Consider the following 21,059-nt stretch of genomic DNA (forward strand, 5'->3'; position numbering starts at 1 on the left):
GAAGGCACCCCAGCCATGAATCAAACCAGAGAACCTGCAGCTGTCAGGCAACAATGCTACCACTGCCCATGTAAGGAAACAAAAATATAGAAACCACAGATTTTATGAGGAAAAGAACAGAACAAATATGAGGCAAAGATCTGCATTTTTTTTTTTTACAAATGGTGGGTAGGGAATTCAGGCTCTTTTCACCTGCACCCAAGGTACAGGGTTCAAACCCACCACCATGTATTCTGAGTTCTTTCTAGCCACCAGTATGTAGCAGCTGGCACATTACACAGATTAATTAAATAATAAATAAAGATTAAAGACTGCCTAACCTCAAACAAACCTAGGTAACTGAACCTGGCACCTGGTACAGCACAAAGTCACTTTAACCACTTTTCATGCAGACCTCTCAAAGAATAACTTCCCAATAAAAGTTTTTAGGTTGGCCAGGCCTACACATTCTGTACACAGTAAACTCTTGATTGCCATCAGCAGCATACCACACATGTATAAATTACAAAAAAAAAAAAGTCATCTCTTTTGTCTTTTCTAACCAACCATTATGGCCCCTTTGCCAAATTAACTTCCTTTCTTCTATCATATAAACCTTCTTTATGACTTTATCTTAAAGTAGACTTAGAAGCATATAAAGAACTAAAATAAATCACTTGCTTCATTGCAAAAGACATTTCTGTGCCGTGGTGAACTTATTTAATAAGGATGCTTGGCTTGCTTGTCATTACACACACAAAAAAAAAAATAAAAAAAAAATAAGCAAACTTCAGCAATGATATACTTGCTGACTAGAGATGAAATAGGATTATTTTAGTGAATGTACTACAGTAGTATTTTGTATTTGTTCCTGCTACCTCAAAATTAAAAAATGAATGACTGTCCGACGTCTCCGGTCACAAACTCAATCTTTCGAACTCCAGCATAAGCAAGGCAAAGCAGGCAAGCCAGAAAAATAAGTTCTTCTTTAGCACCATAGAAAGTAACCATCCAAAGCATTGTACTAGTAGTAGTATTGATTGTTTCTCTCTCTCTTTTTCGGGAAGAGAGCAAGAACCAGTCAGTAGCCATACAGCTGTCCACGTCACGTATGTGACTGCAAACGTAGCCATCCGACCCCCCTTCTATTTTACTGTGCGGTTAGACTGCATAGCCATCTGGCACTGGTGCCTTCTTTTTTCCTTAATCTGGACTGATTTTACAGCAGTCTAGATTTAGATTTAGAGAGACTAATTAAAAAAAAACAGAATTTGCTGAGCACGCGCACTCTGAGTTCTGGGTCTGTGCGAGTCAGTTGGACTTGCTTAGAGACACAATAGCCAGCCAGTTAATTATTATTTAAATAATAATTTATAAATATTTATTTTTAAAACTTTTCTTTTCAACTGGGAGGCTGCACTCCTACAGTCCAATGGCACGAGCCACTACTGGTAATTGCTCTTTGCTTTTTGACAGCTAAGAGAATATGAAAAGCATTGCTGTAGAAAGATGGTTAACCTATATCAACCACAGAAGATGACATTGCTGGGATGGGTGGGGGACCTGCAGCTCTGTGTATTCTGTCTATTATATATAATGAAACACATTAGTAGGACCAGCCACTTGACTAAACATATAATGCTTACTTGATTATAAGAGAAGGGTATTCATATATACATTTTATCATAATATTTGTATATACATACTTTGTAAGAGTGCCAAGCTGGTTTACCTTAGAGACCATTTTGTCATGACAGTCCTTTAAGGATGAGACCCTCTTATCATATTCTTTGAAACATGCTTCCAGATTTTAATGTCCTTCATCCATGAATGTAAGGTACATAAAGAGACTAGTTCTTTTCTTAATGCAGGTACTTTCATATCTGCAAAATTGTTTAAAGTTACTTGTCACACTTTTTTAACTGTTCTGGTTTTCTGATGCATCGGTTGCAGTAGCAGATTTACTTACAGTAGTTGTAAGTGTTATAAATGTTTTTGGGTAGATTTATATCCTAACTGAAACTGTCAAGACAGAGTTTCTGTTGGGCTGGCATTCTGAAAATTATATTTCTATGAATCTCTGCCCCCAAGAATGCTGTCATGTCAGGTATACTGTGCAAGAGATGAAGTGAAATTATTTTAGCATGGTAGGCTGCTTTCTTTGGAGACTTGCTGTTATTTTTTTTCTTGGGATTCAGCTGCGACAAATGAAAAGCAATGTAAATGCATTCACTTTCAGTTGTATTATCTAATCAGTACTGCATTAGGTTTTCTGTTATTTTACATGGCACTACTATTCAAGGAGTCACCATTACGTTTGTGCAATGATGAAATAGGTTGTATCTCTGTGTTGCTCTGCTAATAGCCTCATGCTCGTTTACAGTTAATTTTTTAAATGGCATGAATGTTATATTTTGTTTCTGTGGAAACAGTTACTTAATTATATATTGTTTTCAGGTGTTTAAGCCAAGATATGATATTGGTTGTGCTGTGCATACCGCTCAACTGGGGTCTATATTAGATACTCGAAGTTACTGAACTTCGAATACGATATGGCCGACACCATATCATCAAAATTCAATAACATTGAATATCTAATAAAAAAGTCAAAACAAGACAGGAAACACGACTACTTGCTGTAAGCAGGGGGGCACCTCCCCTGCATGACCCACGTGGGGGGCTGCACTCCCTACACCTCCCGCTACTTAAGTATACCAACTCCAAGATCACGCTACAGTATAGGAAGGGGAAATCTTCCCTTTCCGCACCATAGTGCATTAAAGTGCGATCTCGGAGTTGGTATATTTAAGTAGCAGGGGGGGTGTGGGGGGTGCAGGGTGGCTTGCCTCCCTGCTTTAACCCGAGAGGGTATGTTTCCTTACTTTTCTTTTCTTTTTTTTTTTTTTTTAATTTCAAAGTTACGGAACTTTGATCATATGGTGTCAACCATATGGTATTCGAAGCTCCGTAACTTCGATTTTGTAATATAGACCCGCTCAACTGTCCAGAATATTGCAGAATGTCCCTGATTGGGTTTTTGCACATACACATGGAACTTTAATACAATACAGCTGCATATTCCATATATGACTCCCCTATGCAGGTTACATTCTGTCTTCACGATTTATTCCCAGCACTATCATCATTCCACCGCCCCATCACCATCCAAATAGTTTCAGAAATAAGCCTTTGCTTCTCTGTAAGCTCCAATAAATATCTAACCTACAGTTTTGCATTATATTTTCTTCAGAAATGAACAAAAGTTCACATAACAATCAGAAGAATTTAAATAATGTGCCAAACGTCATTCCCTTGCCAAAGACCAGTGCTGTGTGTGTGTGTGTGTGTGTGTGTGTGTGTGTGTACATGTATGTACATGTGTAGCAATGTATGAGACATAGCTTCTTTGAGGGTCATTACAGTGCCCATGCCTAATTTCACTTCCATAACTCATTTTTCAAACAAATACGTACTGTTCACTAACTTCTTCCCCTACATACAAACAAAAATACTTTACACATATACATACCACTGCCAGTCAAGGCATTAACAAAGACAGTGCACCTCTGCGAACCAACAGTGATAGTGTGACCACAAAATGAAAGCAATGCATTTATCAGTTCAATATAGATAGACAGATAGATAGAATTATATTTATATTTAATTTAATAAGCAGCAGCAAAAGAAATTCATTATATCCTTATAGTATATATACTGTTTCTGATTTTCCAAATGCCTAATAGAACACATGCTAGTTCAGATTTTCAGAATGCCTTTTTCTATGTTATGGAGGTGGCCACCACACAGTTTCTTCAGCATCACTGTAATCTGAATTTCCTGCTGAATTTTAAGTGTCATCCTTGTAAAGATTTACAAATACAATATCAGACATTAAACCAACAACGTGGACATCACCATTATCACTAGAACCAACACCCAGCCCTCAAAATCACTTTCATATACTGAGCTGATAGCCTTAGTGGATCCCTTACATGACATCAGAGGTCAGAGAACATTTCACAGAGGTATATATGAAGATGGAGCAACACAGAATGAAAAACATCAGAAAAAAGGAAAAACGTTAATAAACCATAAAACAATTATTGCAAAATCACATGAACGTTACAACAATAAAACAATGAAGGCATAAATAAAGACAAACCACTTTAAAGGTAAGTGTATGTTTCAAATGGAAAAAAAATCTCCTGTAATGTTCCAGAAGCCTGTAGTTCTAGTTTGCAGTATTTAGAACTAAGGTGATTTCCACTTCCTGTGGACAGTTATTTATCAATCTTCTTGAAGGCAATTTGAAGTGATTAGTTTTTATTATTTCTCTAATCTGACAGCAATCACAAACTTGTTTCCACAGACATTTTACCCACTTAAAGAGCCGCCATGCAAGTTATTATACAATGACTGCCTATTAGTATTCAGAAACATGCACGCTGATTGGCCAGCCCAACCAGCGTGCCTGTTGTAAATCCGACTTATACTAATGGAAAAAGGTGCGGTCGCTCTGACTTTTTCCATTAGTATAAGTCTTGATTTATTTTGTGTTAGGTAGCAACGGAGAACGGAAGAGCTCTGTAATCTTGCTATGCTATACGTTTAACATAGCGAGATATCTTAAAAAAAAAGCAACGGTGATCTTCCTTTCTCCGTTGCTTTTTTTAAAGATATCCCGCTATGTTAAACTCATTTAACATAGTGAGACAGCTTTAAAAAACCAACAGAGATCTTCCTTTCTCCATTGCTTCCTCTATACATAGATCTGATGTACTGCGTAAGCATACACATGCGCAGTACATCAGAAAAAGCCCCAGGATAGAAGAAAACTGCAGAAGGAGACCACGCAGGAATTATACAAAGGCATTATTTAAGAAAAGTAAGTATTTTATTTTCTTAAATTATGTCATTGTATAATAGCAATAACCCACGTCTGGGTGTGGATAATGCTAGATTTACCCACGGTTGCCTTTGGCCACTTGGGCTTCACCCTCGTGACCAAACCACACCAACCGTGGGTAAATCTAGCATTACCCACACCCAGACATGGGTTATTGCTTAAGTAATGAATACAAAATGTACTTAGTATTTGTATGATAAAAAAGCCTCTGTCTTAGTCTGAGCAATCGCACAAGTAACAGGTTTTGGTTCTCCAGTTAAGTTCCTAACTGGTTTGCTTTGTGTAAGGATGCTGCTTGTCCTAATTATGTATACAGAATTTTTTGTTAGTTTCCTTCCACATCTTAATAATGTGATAAAATACATGAATTGGGGATCATCTAAATCGCATGAAGCATGCCTACTGTGTAACAAACTTGGCACATGCTGCCTATATATTTTACAGAAAATTAAAAATATTTATATAGAAATTATTTTCTTGCAAAATGTTGCCAGGTTAGTTTCTGAGTACATAACACATTATCAAAGATGCTGATCTGCATATTACACTCTAGAGCCTGATGTTTAATATCTCTAATAAAATTGTGATAATAATAATAATAATAATAATAATAATAATAATAATACCGCACTCAATCAACAGATTGAATGGTCTGAAAGTTAGATTTACATTCTGCACTGGAAAGCAAATTTTTGCTTTCATTTTCTGTTGCTTATAAGTAGAAACTATTTTAGCAAGCAGAGATACAAAAGTTGCTGCTGTGACTTGTTTACATTGGCTTTACTATAAGCTGTAAATTATGATATGCACCTAAGAAGACCATACTAGCTTTAATTTATAACACAAAACTCCCAATAAAACAGCCTATAAAGATCTTCACAGAAAAGTACTCAGAATGCTACACAAGGAAAACTGAAACTCATCTCTTGACTTTTTGTAGCAGAGAACTATACCTTGAACAGTAGTGACAAATCACAACAGCCAACTCCCCAAGGAGTGAAGTACTGCTATGAAAATTGCATAACATATTATTTAATGGTTCTTAGCTGAAAGTATGCCAAATTTTAATCCAAATGGTCAGGTGAAGATAAAACTTGGAACAGCAAATGAACAAGGGTCAAACTCTGTAGATATGGAATATGCTGTCAGATGGAATGCAAGCCATTTAAGGCACATCCATACCTGTACAAACTGAAATACTTAATCTGAAGAATTGCCCAAAGATCTAAAGTAATAGTAGATGATGATTTCTTGATTATTTTCAGTAATTAAGAGTACTGTTGATACATTTTGGAGGTTTTTGGCGTCCTTTCTCGTTCATAAACAAGTGCTTAGTCCCATCTGGGAACCTACCTCAAACACTCCAGCTTCCTATTTTAGCCCATAGCTGCAGATCACTGGTGAGACACTTTTAATTTCCTATTGACAAGCCACTCCTCCTTTCCTGATGTTTCATCAAGTCTTGCATTTACAGCGATAAGGGCGGCACATGTATCTGACCATATCATATTGACACCAGCTTACCAACACTGTAAAAGAAAAAAAATAAATAAATGGGTAGTTGGCAATGGAATAAATCTAAAAGCATATAAATAAGTGTATTGTTACCATTTTATAAACAGTATTATAGCTTAACTATTGCCAAGTCAACAAAAATATTTTGCTGCTGCAGATGACACACTTGGCGACTGTCCATGCTTTATCTTACTGAATCTAGAAAAGTAGGCTGTATTTTCTTTCTTCAACAGCCCCTTATAAAATGATTGATGGACTCCAGGTTTCATTAAAGTTCATGAAGTCCATAATCCAAACCAAACAGAAATGTGCACTGGTCCTGTTTTAGCATTACCTGCAGTTTAAAGTCTGACAAATCTGAATAGCAGTCCAGACAATCAGTAAAGAAAAACAGTACTGATTCATCAGTCTCTGCAGATTCGTGTTTCAAATTGAAACATTTTTTTTGTATCTGTTTTATAAACCATGCTGTACAGAACACAAATAGAGCTCCATTCCAAAATGAGGCTATACAATATTTGACAGGTAGCAATGTGTGCATGGAAGTTGTTCAATTCTACTGCTATGCACAGCTACATCATTTCTGAAAAAGGCACTTACAGATTCTGGAGATCAAAGAAAATATGCAACTGTTGACAATGAAAGGACAATTGTAAATTTCACATATTTAGAGAAATACTCAAATCTTGAGTGGGATTATTAGAGATATAATTCTCAGTTCCTGAAGTCTGCTGAAGGCACTTAGAAAAAGTTTAATCCTAAACTATTTAAGCATAATTTTGAACTGTTTACCTCTTTTCTTGTGAACCACCTTACTTTTAAATGTCTCATAATCAAATGCAACTATTTGCTGCTTATCTCTGTTGTGCACAATGCATTTAGTATGTATCAGGAACAGCAGGACAGGTGAGAGTGGGTAAGTACATAGAATTCTATATGGTCTATTTTGGATGGATTTTACTGAGACCAAGCCATAACAGTCAGTAGATGACAGTCATGCTGCAATGTTATAGCATATCAGTTGCTGTTGTACATTTTTCCTGTATCGATATAGTAACTTACAAGAACGTATTCATAAGTTATTATATAGTAACTTATAAGAACATAATTATTTACTATTACAGTGCTATGTTCTTAGTATGAAAGCAATGTGACTACAATCCTCCAACTGCCACTGGTAGTTGTTGACAGTTTCATCCTTAGGCTTTTAGCAATGACCAAAGCAAAGCCGTGTGTCCATTAGGTGTTGTTTTTATTGCAGTTTAAATGATGTCAGGTTATTTATTTGCATAAGATCTTGAAGCATAATTTGTGTACATTGAGTCCCCACAGTATTGTTTAAATTGGGTATGAGTAATTGGAGCACACAGTTCTGTTTTGTGAGTATGAGTGATAATGTTTTTTGGAGATGAACAGTCTTCTGGTTTGTGGATAACATTATGCCTGGTAACCACTTTTGAGAAAATTAGGTCATGAGACCGTGTTCTGACCCATTTAACTGGTTTAGGGCCAGGCAATGGTGAGTTTTGTTTGGAAGGTTTGCTGCAAATTTGGTTACTTTATTATAGCGCTGCTTTAGTTTACCTTTTTGGGGTTGATTGTAAATTAGTGAAAATAGGAGCAGCATAGAATAGTGCTGGGAGTAGATATGTTTGGGCAATGTGTTTACTAGTATTGTCTGTCAGATAGGGTTTAACTCTATTGAGAACGCCAAGTTTGGTGCTTTTGTATACTTTGTTCTTCAGCTCATGATCAAATTTCATATTTTTCATCTATGCGTTTGTAAGCCTAGTAATTTGGAATGCATTACTAGTTGTACAAAAGGCTTTCTACATGGCCCACCTCATAAGCAAGGGTATTTCTTCCAGGAACAAGGAGGTCATTACATCCCTGTACTTCTGCCTTATCAGACCCATTATTGAGTACAATGCCTCCTTCGGCATGTACCTTGCCAAGCACATGCAGCAGCTGGAGAGATCACAGAGGCTCCTGACCAGGACAATCTAGGATTTCAAACACCTATCCTATAGGCTAAATGCCCTGTCCCTCTACTCATTCTCATACAGACTACTGAGAGGTGACCTGTGTCTGGCATACAAGGCCATCTCAGACCCAGCCTTGATGAAGTTGCTGCATATCCATAAGTCAAACTCCATTCACGCAACCAGTATGCAAGGCCTCAACCTGGTCTGTGATATTAATACAACTTGTTGACAGGATAAATCTGTGTCTCAAAGACTCTCCCATGTGTGGAATAGAGTCCCTCTCCATGTCAAGCAGAGTACCTCACTAGGACTCTTTAAGAGGAAGCTGGATGACTGGATGGGAAACAGAAAATACACCATTGGGATCCCACCTGTGTCCCTGTTGGATAGGGGAACCAGATGCTGACTTTGCGGGAACATGGGCAAAATTCTTGGCTATGTTTATAAGAACTTCTGGAGCAATAGCCTATTATCACCCTATGAACCTATGAACCTATTTTTTGTCCATCAGATGAGGTTATGATAAACAGTACTTTTTGTGCAGATAATTGTTTTGGAACCAAAGAAATTTATCTGCTTTTTGGGGGGAATTAGTAGTAATTGATTCTCATTCAGCCGGGATTCAATGAAAGTAAGGGATTCTTGTGTTTGTTCTAGTTTTTCTAAGTTTGGGCTGCATACTGGAGTATGAAGGTAAGCTTTCTTGCTATGTGGAAGTCGTTTATAGAAATGTTAAATACCAATGGTCTGGAACGAGAACCCTGAGGGACAACTACAGTTATCGGGAGAAAGGATGAGATATCATTTTCACATTTGCTATCTGTGATCTGTTGGGAGGCATAGCTATGAAACCAGGAGAGAGTTGAGTTCGCAAGTGCTAGGTTAGAAAGGTTATTTACTAGGTTTTTAGAAGTAGGTTGTGTTAAATGCTTTTGATAGGTCTGCGAAAAATTTAGACTCTGAATTGTTTGCATTTATAGGTAAGTTTATAGTACTGATGAAACTGAAGAGGGTATTAGTCGTAATGTTATGAGAGCAAAAGCCATGCTGAGTTGGGAATAGGAGCTTATTAGCAATGACATATTTAAGAAGTTGTGATGGGATACATTTCTCAAGTACTTTGGATGGGGTGAGAATAACTAGTGTTCTTTAGTTTGAGATATCAGTAAAATTTCCTCTTTTGTGCAAGTGAAGGATATATGATTTTTCCACTGTGCTGGCATATAACGTTCTTTAACAGAGTAGTTTATTAAGATGGAAATTAGATAGGGCAGAGCATCAGCTGCCATTTTGATGTATTCTTCAGGTGTCATGTTTGGTTTTAAAGTATACTTCTCAACTGTCCAGAATTGTGAAGTGTCCAGATTTTTGCCTCAAATCCTTTGTGGCATTCTGACAAATCATTGATAATTGAAGTCACTAAATAATGACAGACATTTGAGAATCAGACTTCATATCCTGCAGAAAATACAGGTTGATGCAAAGATTCCAGCAACATTATAAGTTTATAAGGGCAATATTTACAATCTATTCCTGATTTAGGGCCTTTGATCCTTCCTCTCATCATTTTTGACTTTGTAGAATTATTGCACTAAGGGGATGAGAGACAATGACTAAAGTGGTTGGTTTTAAACTCTGAAGATGTATTTTGATTGAGGATGCGGGAAATGGTCGGATGGAAAGAATGTTGGTGTAGTTGTCTTCTTGTGGAGGGCTAAATAGGGTAACAAGAGTTCTATTATTGATCAGAGAGGCCTGTATCAGTATGAACTGAGTACTGATTAGCCCGACATTGCTGTCTCTTTGTATGGCTGTAGATGGTGCTGGTTGGCTGGGTAATGTGTCTTGGGTTCATGAGTTGAGCTATATATTGACTAGCACATTTTGGAATAATTTTGATTAGTGGATTGAAGGTTTGTCTAATATGACTTCTTGACATTTGTAATCATATACTTTGCAATGTCTGTTGTTTTGAATGTTTGTTTTTTGTTATTGAACTGACATTCAGCTTCTTCTAGTGGGATAATTTTAGGATGCTCCAAATGCACAATTTTAAATTGGTGATGAAAGTTTCTTTATTGAAGGATGTCAGTTTTTGCATACGTCGTAGAAATGTTTTTCGATGTGGCTGTGTTTATTTTTGTATAGTATATGTAAAGAGGTAGTTACTTAGTGTGTCTGATGATGTGCCTGAGGAAACAATATTGTTTGATGAAGAGGTGAGAATCCAGTTAATACTATATTTTCTTCTACTATTTTTTGTTATACTGAGTGGGAGTAGTGATACGTTGGGTGAGACTGCAAATTTACGGTATTAGAGGGGGACGCAGAGATTACAGAGAAACATGAATGTTTACGTTCCTTAGTATTACTGTTTCATGGTGATGTTTGAAAAGCTCCTTCAATCATATTGATATTTTTGAAAGGAGGAATACATGCTGCTATGAAGTATACAGGCTTAGGGTCATTAAATGTCATGAGGAAGATTAGAACCTATGCATTATTAAATTGGGGGGGGTTAATGTGGTGAGTTCATTCCAGTATATTTTTGAAGGTTATGTCAACCCCTCCTACATTTGCTTTTGCCTTTTTGATATAAGAATGTTGTAGCTTGGGGAGTATGGTGTCATCTTTAATCTCTTGTTTTAGCCATCTGTCAGTACTGACTGAGATGTCTGTGGTATAACAATCTATCCAAACATGGACTCCTGGGAGTTAGTTGCAGATACTGCTAAGGTTTATATTAAGGAACTGCAGACCTGTGAGTTTCTGGACTGGGAGATGTCAGAAGGATGAATGGTTTGGGGGATATACGAGTGTGGATTGTTGGGTCTAAATTGTAATGGATATCTCCACTAAATTTTAGAATGACTGTTAAGTGATGGTAGTGAAAGAACCACATACATTTGATTGCTTTTTTTACACCTAGTTTATGTTATATGTGGTTTTGCCAATTATATGTTTTTCTTGAAGAGATGGATATAAGTGCTAGAGAAGAAGTCTGAAGCTATGATAAATGACTGTGGATTGTGTTTAGGAACAGGATGAAGGGTGATGATGTATGCAGAGGTGGTGATGGCAGGTTGTTAGGGAGGCTAGACGTATGCTGGCTAGTATACAAAGTGTCTGTAGGAAAAGTATTGTAGGTGGTTAGGGTCGTGTCAGTTAAACAATTGCAGAGATAGAAATGTAGGGTAATGAGCAGTGATTAAGATGATGACAGGTAGTTTTGGAATTAGCATGTGCAGTATTGAGATGTTTGGTGTAGAAGGCATCAGTAGGTAGGAATGAGATAGGGTGCATAAGCTGAAACTCTGGAGTTATAGTGTGTTTAGTTTCTATGTGTGGAGAAGGGGAAAACAGAGACTGGGCATTGTGTAGATATGATACTGTTTTTATTTTTTTCTTGGGAGTGCTACTAATGGGGATTGGAATAACTGGATAGCAGAGCTTTAATATGATTGGACAGTGAGAGTGACGGTAGAGTTGGATGGATATACGTTTGGCTGTAGGTGGGTAGGTGGAAAATGGCAGCAAGCCTTAATATACAGAGAAAAAAATTCCAGGAATGGTTTGTAGCTTGCAGAGAATCAGCTAAGTGTAAGCTTATAGCTAAGTATGTTTTAGTGGCATAGACTACCCCAAATTTCACAATATTTTACAATAAAATGATAATTTATTCAATCCCCCCCTTTTAAACAAGAAACATATTTATTAAACCTTCCCTTACAAAATAACCAATCACTAGGATTGTGTCGGTCCAGTAAAATGATAAGAGAAAAAAATGGGGATCTTTCTAGCTGAAAGTAAGAATGAGTGAAAAAAGGGGTTGCAGTTTCCGCTGGATGCAGGATATTAGGACTACCACTTCTGGCCATGTGAACTCCAGTACTACAATTATGCAAACAGAGTTAGCAGGCTTTGTTAAAAATCGCAACATACACTAGTTAAGAGGACTGTTCAGCAGTCAATATTTGTTTATGGTGCACTCTTTCATGAAAAGTTGATGTCAGTCTGCTCCCAAACTTTTAGATGGAATTGCTGCAAGCATGCAGTCTGTGAGACTGTTTGAGGTATGAGGCTAGGTGGATCCAGAAAAAAAGCCACGTAAATGCTGGATATTTGGGAAATAAAAAAATTTAATAACAGTTGTTTAGCATTTTCATCCCAGTTGAGGAGTAGGACTTCTTCAGAATAACCATCACATCATAGTACAATGTACTTACACATTTTATCTCAATTATATACATACCCGCACGACCACATTAAACATAAACTCAAGTATTTAAATAAAAAGTAAGAAAGACAATAAATATCACATATAATACATATGTGCATAAAATGTTACTAAATGTTGGTGGAATTCAGTAGGAGTGTCTGGGGGGAATGAAGGCAAAGTAATTAAGAGTGGTGTTCAACAGTTAATATTTAATTATGGTATGGATTCGGGTTAAAAGCTGACAATGATCTGTACCCAAATTTGTACAGGGAATGCTGAAGATGTAGAGTGTCTTCTTCTCTTTCAGCTGTTCTCGTTACAGGTCGCCACAGTGGATCATCTGTTTCCATTTCTTCCTGTCCTCTGCATATTGCTCTGTCACACCAACCACCTGCATGTCCTCTCTCACCACATCCATAAACCATATCTTAGGCCTTCCTCTTTTACTCTTACCTGGCAGCTCCATCCTTAGCATCCTGTTCCCAATATACCCAGCATCCCTCCTCAGCACATGTCAAAACCAACACAATCTCACCCCTCTGACTTTGTCTCCAAACCGTCCAACCTGAGGTGACCCTCTAGTATACTGATTCCTAAACCTGTCCATCCATGTCACACCCAGTGCAAATCTTAACGTATTTAACTCTGCCACTTCCAACTCTGACTCCTGCCTTTTTGTCAATGCCACTGTCTCCAACCCATACAACATAGCTAGTCTCACTACCCTCTTGTAGACCTTCCCTTTCACTCTTACTGGTATCTGTCTGTCACAAATCACTCCTGACACTCTTCTCCACCCATTCCACCCTGTCTGTACTCTCTTCTTCACCTCTCTTCTACACTCACCGTTACTCTGAACTGTTGATCCCAAGTACTTAAACTAATCCACCTTTGCCAACTCTACTCTTCACATCCTCACCATTCCTCTATCCTCCCTCTCATTCACACACACACATATTCTGTCTTAGTCTTGCTGACCTTCATTCCTCTTCTCTCTAGAGCATATCTCCGCCTCTCCAGGGTCTCCTCAACCTGATCCCTACCCTCACTACAGATAACAATGTAATCTGCAAACATCATAGTCCATGGGGCCTCCTGTCTGATCTCGTCTGTCAACCTGTCCATCACCATTGCAAATAAGAAAGGGCTCCGAGCTGATCCTTGATGTAATCCCACCTCCACCTTAAATGCATTTGTCACTCGCACTGCAGACTTCACCACTGTCATATATCCTGTACCACTCTTGCATACGTCTCTGCCACTCTCAACTTCCTCATACAATGCCACAACTCCTCTCTAGGCACTCTATCATATGCTTTCTCCAAGTCCACAAAGACACAATGTAACTCCTTCTGACCTTCTCTATATTTCTCCATCAACACTCTCAGAGCAAACATCGCATCTGCAGTGCTCTTTCCCGGCATGAAACCATACTAGTGATCACTAATCATAACCTCCCTTCTTAACCTAGCTTCCACTACTCTTTTCCATAACTTCAAGCTGTGACTGATCAGTTTTATCCCTCTGTAGTTACTACAGCTTTGCACATCACCCTTATTCTTAAAAATAGGTACCAAAACACTTTTTCTCCACTCCTCAGGCATCCTCTGACTTTCCAAGATTTCATTAAACGATCTGGTTAAAAACTCCAGTAACATTTCTCCTAAGCACCTCCATGCTTCCACTAGCATGTCATCTGGACCAACAGCCTTTCCATTTTTCATCCTCTTCATAGCTATCCTTGCTTCCTCCTCGCTAATCTGTTTCACTTCCTTATTCGCTGTCCCCACATCATTCAACATTTTCTCTCTCATTCTCTTCATTCATCAGCCCCTCAAAGTACTCTTTCCATCTGCTCAACACACTCTCCTCGCTTGTGAATATGTTTCCCTCACTATCCTTTATCACCCTTACCTGCTACACATCTTTCCCAGCTCGGTCCCTCTGTCTAGCCAATTGGTACAGGTCTTTTTTTCCCTCTTTAGTGTCCAACCTTTCATACAACTCTCCATAAGCCTTACCCTTAGCCTTCTCCACCTCTCTCTTTGCCATGCTCCTCATCTCCTTATACTGCTGTCTACTTTCTTCATCTCTCTGACAATCCCACTTCTTCTTTCCTAGCCTCTTCCTCTGTATACTCTTCTGTACTTCATCATTCCACCACCAGGTCTCCTTGTCCTCCTTCCTCTGTCCAGATGTCACACCAAGCACCTTTTTAGCTGTCTCCCTTACCATCTCTGCTGTAGTTACCCAGCTATTCGGTAGCTCTTCACTTCCCTGCAGTGCCTGTTTTAACTTTTCCCTGAACTCCACCTCACAATCACCCTTTTTCAACTTCCACCATTTTACCCTTGCTGCTTACCTCACACTCCTACTCCTCCTCTTGATCACCATTGTCATCCTACAAACCACCATTCTATGCTGCCTTACTACATTGTCCCCTGTCACCACTTTACAGAAGATGTAGAGTGTATGAAATTATTACAGGGCAAGAGGTTACAGGATGTGAAATCAACTTAAATTAGCTCCCAGGGTGTATAAAAGTAACCAATACCACTGTAATCCAAGGAATACTCTTTAACATTATTAGAATTGCATTTCTTGATTCCACTCACGTCTTACTTATTACTTTATCCTCCCTCACTACCGTAGCCAAGACTGGCTATAACAGTTCGGCCTAAGGAACCATTTCATCATAACTTATTTGTTCCTTGTCCATAACCATGGTTTCTATTTTCCTTCCTGGAATAATTTCACATTCAGTGTCAATAGTATTCACTGCGTTTATACAGTTTTATTTCTTCTGCCTGTGTGATTTTGTCTGCAAATGGACTGTATGCTACACTGATTCTTTTCACACACTTCTGCTCTCTACCTCGCCTGAAAGTTCGAAATAAATTTAGCATTTAGAAGGTCTAATTCTTCTCATTACCGAATAGCTCCATATATTAAACAATAGTTTTTTTAACGGCTACATTGCTTCAGCAGTCACTGGCCAGCATTATCCCCTACTGCTCCCCAAATTACTTTTTTCATCCTTAAGAAATGCACAAAGTCAACTGAAAGACACTCCTTTTTCTGTGTCGTTTGTCCATTGACATCTTCTGCACATGGCTTTCATTTTTCTCTACTCACATGCCACATTGTTTTTTTTTTTTTGTAACTTTACAAGTCCCTATAAGATAGCTTCCACTTTGTTTTGAAAACAGTGCTAACGTAAGAAAAGCATACTTTTTCTTCTAAGTAAAAAATGTGATTTCACACTCCAGATATTTAAAAAAATCTAGTGTAATTCTGAGAAATAAATGTACAGAAAAGTTTTGATTTAATAAAACTTACAGCATTAAGAATACAAACTAAGCCACCACTAGTCTAATGATTTATTATCACATTTCTACCAATGCATCTCTAGTGTGCACTGAAGTACCTTACGTGACATAAAAAACGTCTCCACCTTACTTCTTCACATATTTCTAATTGTTCTAGTAAATGGAGTCCCCTCCCTTGATTTCTGCCCTAAAGCAATGTGGCAGATGTTTAAGAAAATATTTTTCACAATGTAGAGCTGCATGAATTTGAAATACTCTCTTCTCAGAACAGATACAAATGTTTACTCTCTCTTTCTGTAGTACTGCCCTGTACTCAGGTGCTTGTAAGGCAGACCTTAATTTGGCATTTCGTTAAGGGTTCATAAGCTCAAATGTTTAGTTCAAAAGCTTACTATCTACTGGCCTGCATCCTTTGACCCTAAGTTGATCATATCAGTACTGTTTATGAAGGATGATAGTGACTTATCCATGTTAAGGTAAGTTTATTCCACTATGTTGTAAGATAATTTACCTGTTACATTTTCCTTGTTACTGATATTTATTTTTAATATTACGTTCCATAATGTGGTGTTATCACACTCAACAACTGTGTATCTAAATAACATTTGTAAGCACAACCTCCCATGTCACCGAATGTTGCTTGTCTTGTCTTTACAAGGAATGTTTCTGTAATGTACACTGTAAATTGTAAGGGCTGCAGTGTTGATTCTTTGCCTTATTACTTGCTATCACATGTTGTCTGTACAACTTTCTAGACATGGTGTATATTTTACCCAATTCACTACATCACATTTTTCCTCTAAATGCAGATAGATGCAACATCACTATTTTAATAGTAGAGTTGTGGTGTAAATTGTTACAGCTCCGGTATCATCTATTTCAAATTAAAGTGTCTAAAGAGATTTTTTTATTTATTGTTGCTTTCCTTTTCATTTCAACGAGTCTAGTGAATTTGGAATCACATACAATGTAAAATTATGTATCTTTTCTGCTGTCTCTCTCTTTTCTTTTTTTTTTTTTTTTGCAGCTTGTTGTTTGATTTTCATATTGAAAACCATAGAAGTGCTTCTATATTTCCATGTACTCCTTCATAGCCTATTTTGTCTCCATGTTTACTGTGTTTACCTGTGTGGTAAAAAATGGCTGTTCTACAAGGTTAGTTAGGCTGCAGGTATTTGTGGGCGTATGCTAAATGGCTGACTGCTTTATGGATTATAATAATTCTGTATGATGTACTGCTTTTAAAAATCCCCTAAAAAGTTTTCAATTAAATGTTCAATTAAATTTCTGTTTTTTCTTCTCTTTAACTTTATTTCAATCAGGAATATGGTTGTGTCTAGTCTTCATTATGTCATTGGATACTGTTCTCTTTAAATCACTTCCTAATCTGGGACAGAAATGAAGAACAATAACACTTGTAATGTGTGAAAATGTCAAGCCTAAACTCCTAAGCATCAGCTGCATCCAATAAGACCAGAAAATCATGTAACAGTTATAGAATTAATACTTCTTCAATGCTCTTCAACTCTAGTGAAAATAACAAAACAGTAGAACTAACAAAAGTGTCTACTTCAATGAACATGGTCCCTCAGAATAATTGTACAATAATTTATAACCAGGGAGGCGACTTTAAAATTTACAATTTCTCTAGTATGTCCTTCCACCAGGATTTAGCAGATCTTCTGTCAAAATTACTTACATTTGTTCTATCTAGAATAACCAATGTGGCTAAAATATTGTTGTTTTTAAAAATGTATTTATGAAAACTAAATCTTAAACTTATTTTTGATGTAAATAATGTCCCTACTAATGATTTGCATATTTCAAGAACATTTAACCCACCCCTGCATCCAGTGTTGCAACTATTCGAAAATGTATGTGACCTAGATATCAGAATTGTGTTAAAACAAAATAATAGGCATTGCAAATTTAACTTAAGTAAGCATGAAGACAACTTATTACTTTTTTAAAAAAACAAGAATGTTAGAATTATGAAACCGGATAAGGCGGATGGGCTTGTTATCATGGACGTGCATGAATACAATAATGAAATGCTTGAAATTATAAATCCTAATACCTATGAACTTGTTACAAAGAATCAATAGAATGGAACATGTACTGGTAAGCAAATCAGGGACATATTCATTGACAGACACGTAGACCTGGATACTTTCAATGATTTTAACATGTCCTCTCCACTTATACCAATTATATTTGAGGTCCCAAAAATATATAAAAACATTGATAAACCCTCTGATGCATCCCACACTGGATGAGTGTAATTCAATAACATTAGCTTGTGCTAAATACCTAGACAAATATTAAAAATGTAAAAAATCAAAAACAGATTTGTAGGGGTTCTTGGCATTTCTTAGAGTTGATTAACAAAGATGAATATGATCAAAAAGTTGTTTTGCTACTATGGATGTAAAGGATCTCGATACAGTCATACCTCAGGATACATATATTACATGGGCTACTGAATTTTTGTTTAAAAAAAGGGGGCCACCGAAGATGACATTAACCTTTGTGAGGAGTTGTTTCACCTGGTTTTGGATAATAATTACATTCTTTTTCATGGAAAATATTATTTACAGATGAGTGGGAATTACCATGTGATCATTGTGCAGCTTGATTTTTTGCAAATATTTGAAAATTATGTAAAAGCCTCCTTCCAGCTTTATGTTCATTATCTTGATGATATTTTTATTCTTTGGAAGGACAAGGTAGAGAGCACTGAATCCCTTACACAATATATCAGTTCTGCAACCAACTTCTCATCATTTACATATGAATGGGCATTGGTAGGATAGGATAGGATAGGATAGGATAGGATAGGATAGCCTATCTGGAAGTATTGTTGGAGAAAGACATAAGGTCCAACAAATATACATCCAGACATTCAGAAAAGATACCTACTCTAATTCCTTCCTTTTTATTATACCAGCTCGCACCCATACCATCAAAAAAGGTCAGTAGTCAAGGGGCAGCTGGTGAGGGCAGCAAGTATGGTTCTTTAGATTCACAGTTTGAAGAAGAGTGTAATAATTCGGGAATGTTTGGTAGTGGAGGAGATCCCATACCTCTTCTTCAGGAATTAGCAAGAGAAGTATACAGTAAAAGAACATCAGGACATTTTAAACCTATTTTAAATACTTTGTCTGTAGGGCTTACATGTCATTCACAGTCTTCTAGTTTGGAGAAAATACAATTTAACCCTCGCCCAACTACTAGCTTTATTAAATGTTTCAGCAGCGATTCTAAACTACTTAATTGGATTTTGAACAAAAATTGAGTTATTATGTATGATGACATTCTAGTTAAAAATAAAGTAGTTGAAAGACCCACCATAGTATATAGTAGACACTTGAACTTTAAAACTATTTTAGATAACAATACAAGCAATAATACTATCAATACATATAATAACAACCTTAGTCCCACTATGAAAAAATGTAGGTACTGGCCATATTGTAAATATATTAATACTGGTGGCTCTTTCTTTCAGCATCTCTGGTAAGGAGTATTGGATAAAGGGTAGCTACAACTGTGAATCCAAAATAATTGTATATGTAGGAGTATGCCAGTCTTGACTGTGTTTTTATATAGGCAAAATGGAATGAAGATTACTGGACCAAATTTATCAGCATGAATATGATATAAAAAGACTACATTTGTATAATGCATTAGCAAAACATGTTCACATCTAACCTAACCACCATTTCAAACACTTGGTTTTAGAGAAGGTCAATATCAGCATGAGAGGGGGTCCCTGGACATTGGTGTTAGAGGAAAAATAATTATTTTGGCAATTATTTCTGAATGCTTGCAAATGGCCTGGCTTGAATGCCTGTTGCTCAATCAGTTGTATTTTAAAGCATAAAGCTTTAACTAGATAAAGTACTGTTGTTATTATTTTCATATAGGTTTGTGTATATGTTAACATCCTAATGAAAATTTGTATTTTTACTGAATGGATATTTTTACATTTTTAGATTATGGGTTTATACAGTTTGAATGGCACTTTAAGTAACACTTTGACACTTTTAAGAAATGTAAATGGGATGGTTTAATGACATCATACTTTGATCAGATGATTGCTTGGGCCTTATTTAAAACCTGTTTTTGTGTTAAATTTTATCTGAAGAAGTTAATTATTGTTACATGAGCAAAAGTGTTTATCAATCTATTTATTTGTGGATACTAAAAGTTTCTTCAAGAACTTTGTGGCTTCTCCTTCTGGCAGCTAATATAGAATTGCCATTCTTTATACTCTTGCATATACTAATGAAATCAGTTAATGACAGAGAACTGCAATTATTACTTGACATTTATTTTAATTTAGTTGCAATACTGCACTGAAAGCATTTTAATCCATTTATCACAATTCTTTATAAATATTCTTACAGTTATTTATACTCTCACCCTTTCTTCTTTAACATTTCTGATATGACTAGTAGTACTTTGCAAGACATTTCACTTACAGTTGCACTTGCTCAGTATGTTTATTTCTTTAAATATTTATTTAAACCTGAATTTTCATACTGTATCAATATTTCTTTTAATGCAAACTGAAATAATAGGAGCACATCTTCATTCAAACTGATACACTTTTATATGTTAGCTTGTCTGTTAAGGGGAGAGCTGTCGTCTGGAATCTTACCATACACTTTCAATTTAGGTTCTACTTTCAGTTGTTGTGGTTTGCATACTTAACTTGCAGTTTTATGTAACATTACATGAATTTTCTTCAGGCAGAGAAAAATCTGTACACATGTACAAATGCATCACTTGAAATTGAGTCTTCACTTCCTTTCAATTCAATTTTCATTTAAAAAAACATATTGACTGTTACAGATGGATGCAAGTATATATACCTCAGGACAATAATGTGTTTTGATAACTTTCTGCATAATAACTGTAAATATGTATGGGGATTGTTTATTAAAGTATACAGAAGTAATACAACTGGTAATCTCTCACTAAATTATGTGATGGTCATTCACATGACACTGCAACCTCCACCCATCCCCCAACACCCACTCTAACTAGGGTGCAGTGCATGACTGAGTTCAGCTGTCTTTAACGTGCAGTTAATATTGTGGAAGAAATGACCATCTTATACA

The 21,059-nt window shown here is 36.7% G+C and overlaps 1 protein-coding gene across 3 annotated transcripts in view; it reads left to right on the forward strand.

The window, feature by feature from the left end:
- Positions 1-21,059, forward strand: part of LOC122807099 (histamine H1 receptor-like) — a 435,794-nt gene that overhangs the window by 339,366 nt on the left and 75,369 nt on the right. The window contains exon 1 of one of the 3 annotated variants that reach the window (XM_044078047.1): positions 16,207-16,409. The exons of the other annotated variants lie outside the window; for them this stretch is intronic. Coding sequence (XP_043933982.1) covers positions 16,378-16,409 — 32 coding nt within the window. The 5' untranslated portion in view covers positions 16,207-16,377. Of the gene's footprint in view, positions 1-16,206; positions 16,410-21,059 lie in introns of those variants that run through there. 3 annotated transcript variants of the gene reach the window in all.

This window comes from Protopterus annectens, chromosome 7.part0 (genome assembly GCF_019279795.1).
Source record: "Protopterus annectens isolate FY-2018-M chromosome 7.part0, PAN1.0, whole genome shotgun sequence".
Lineage (NCBI taxonomy): Eukaryota > Metazoa > Chordata > Ceratodontiformes > Protopteridae > Protopterus > Protopterus annectens.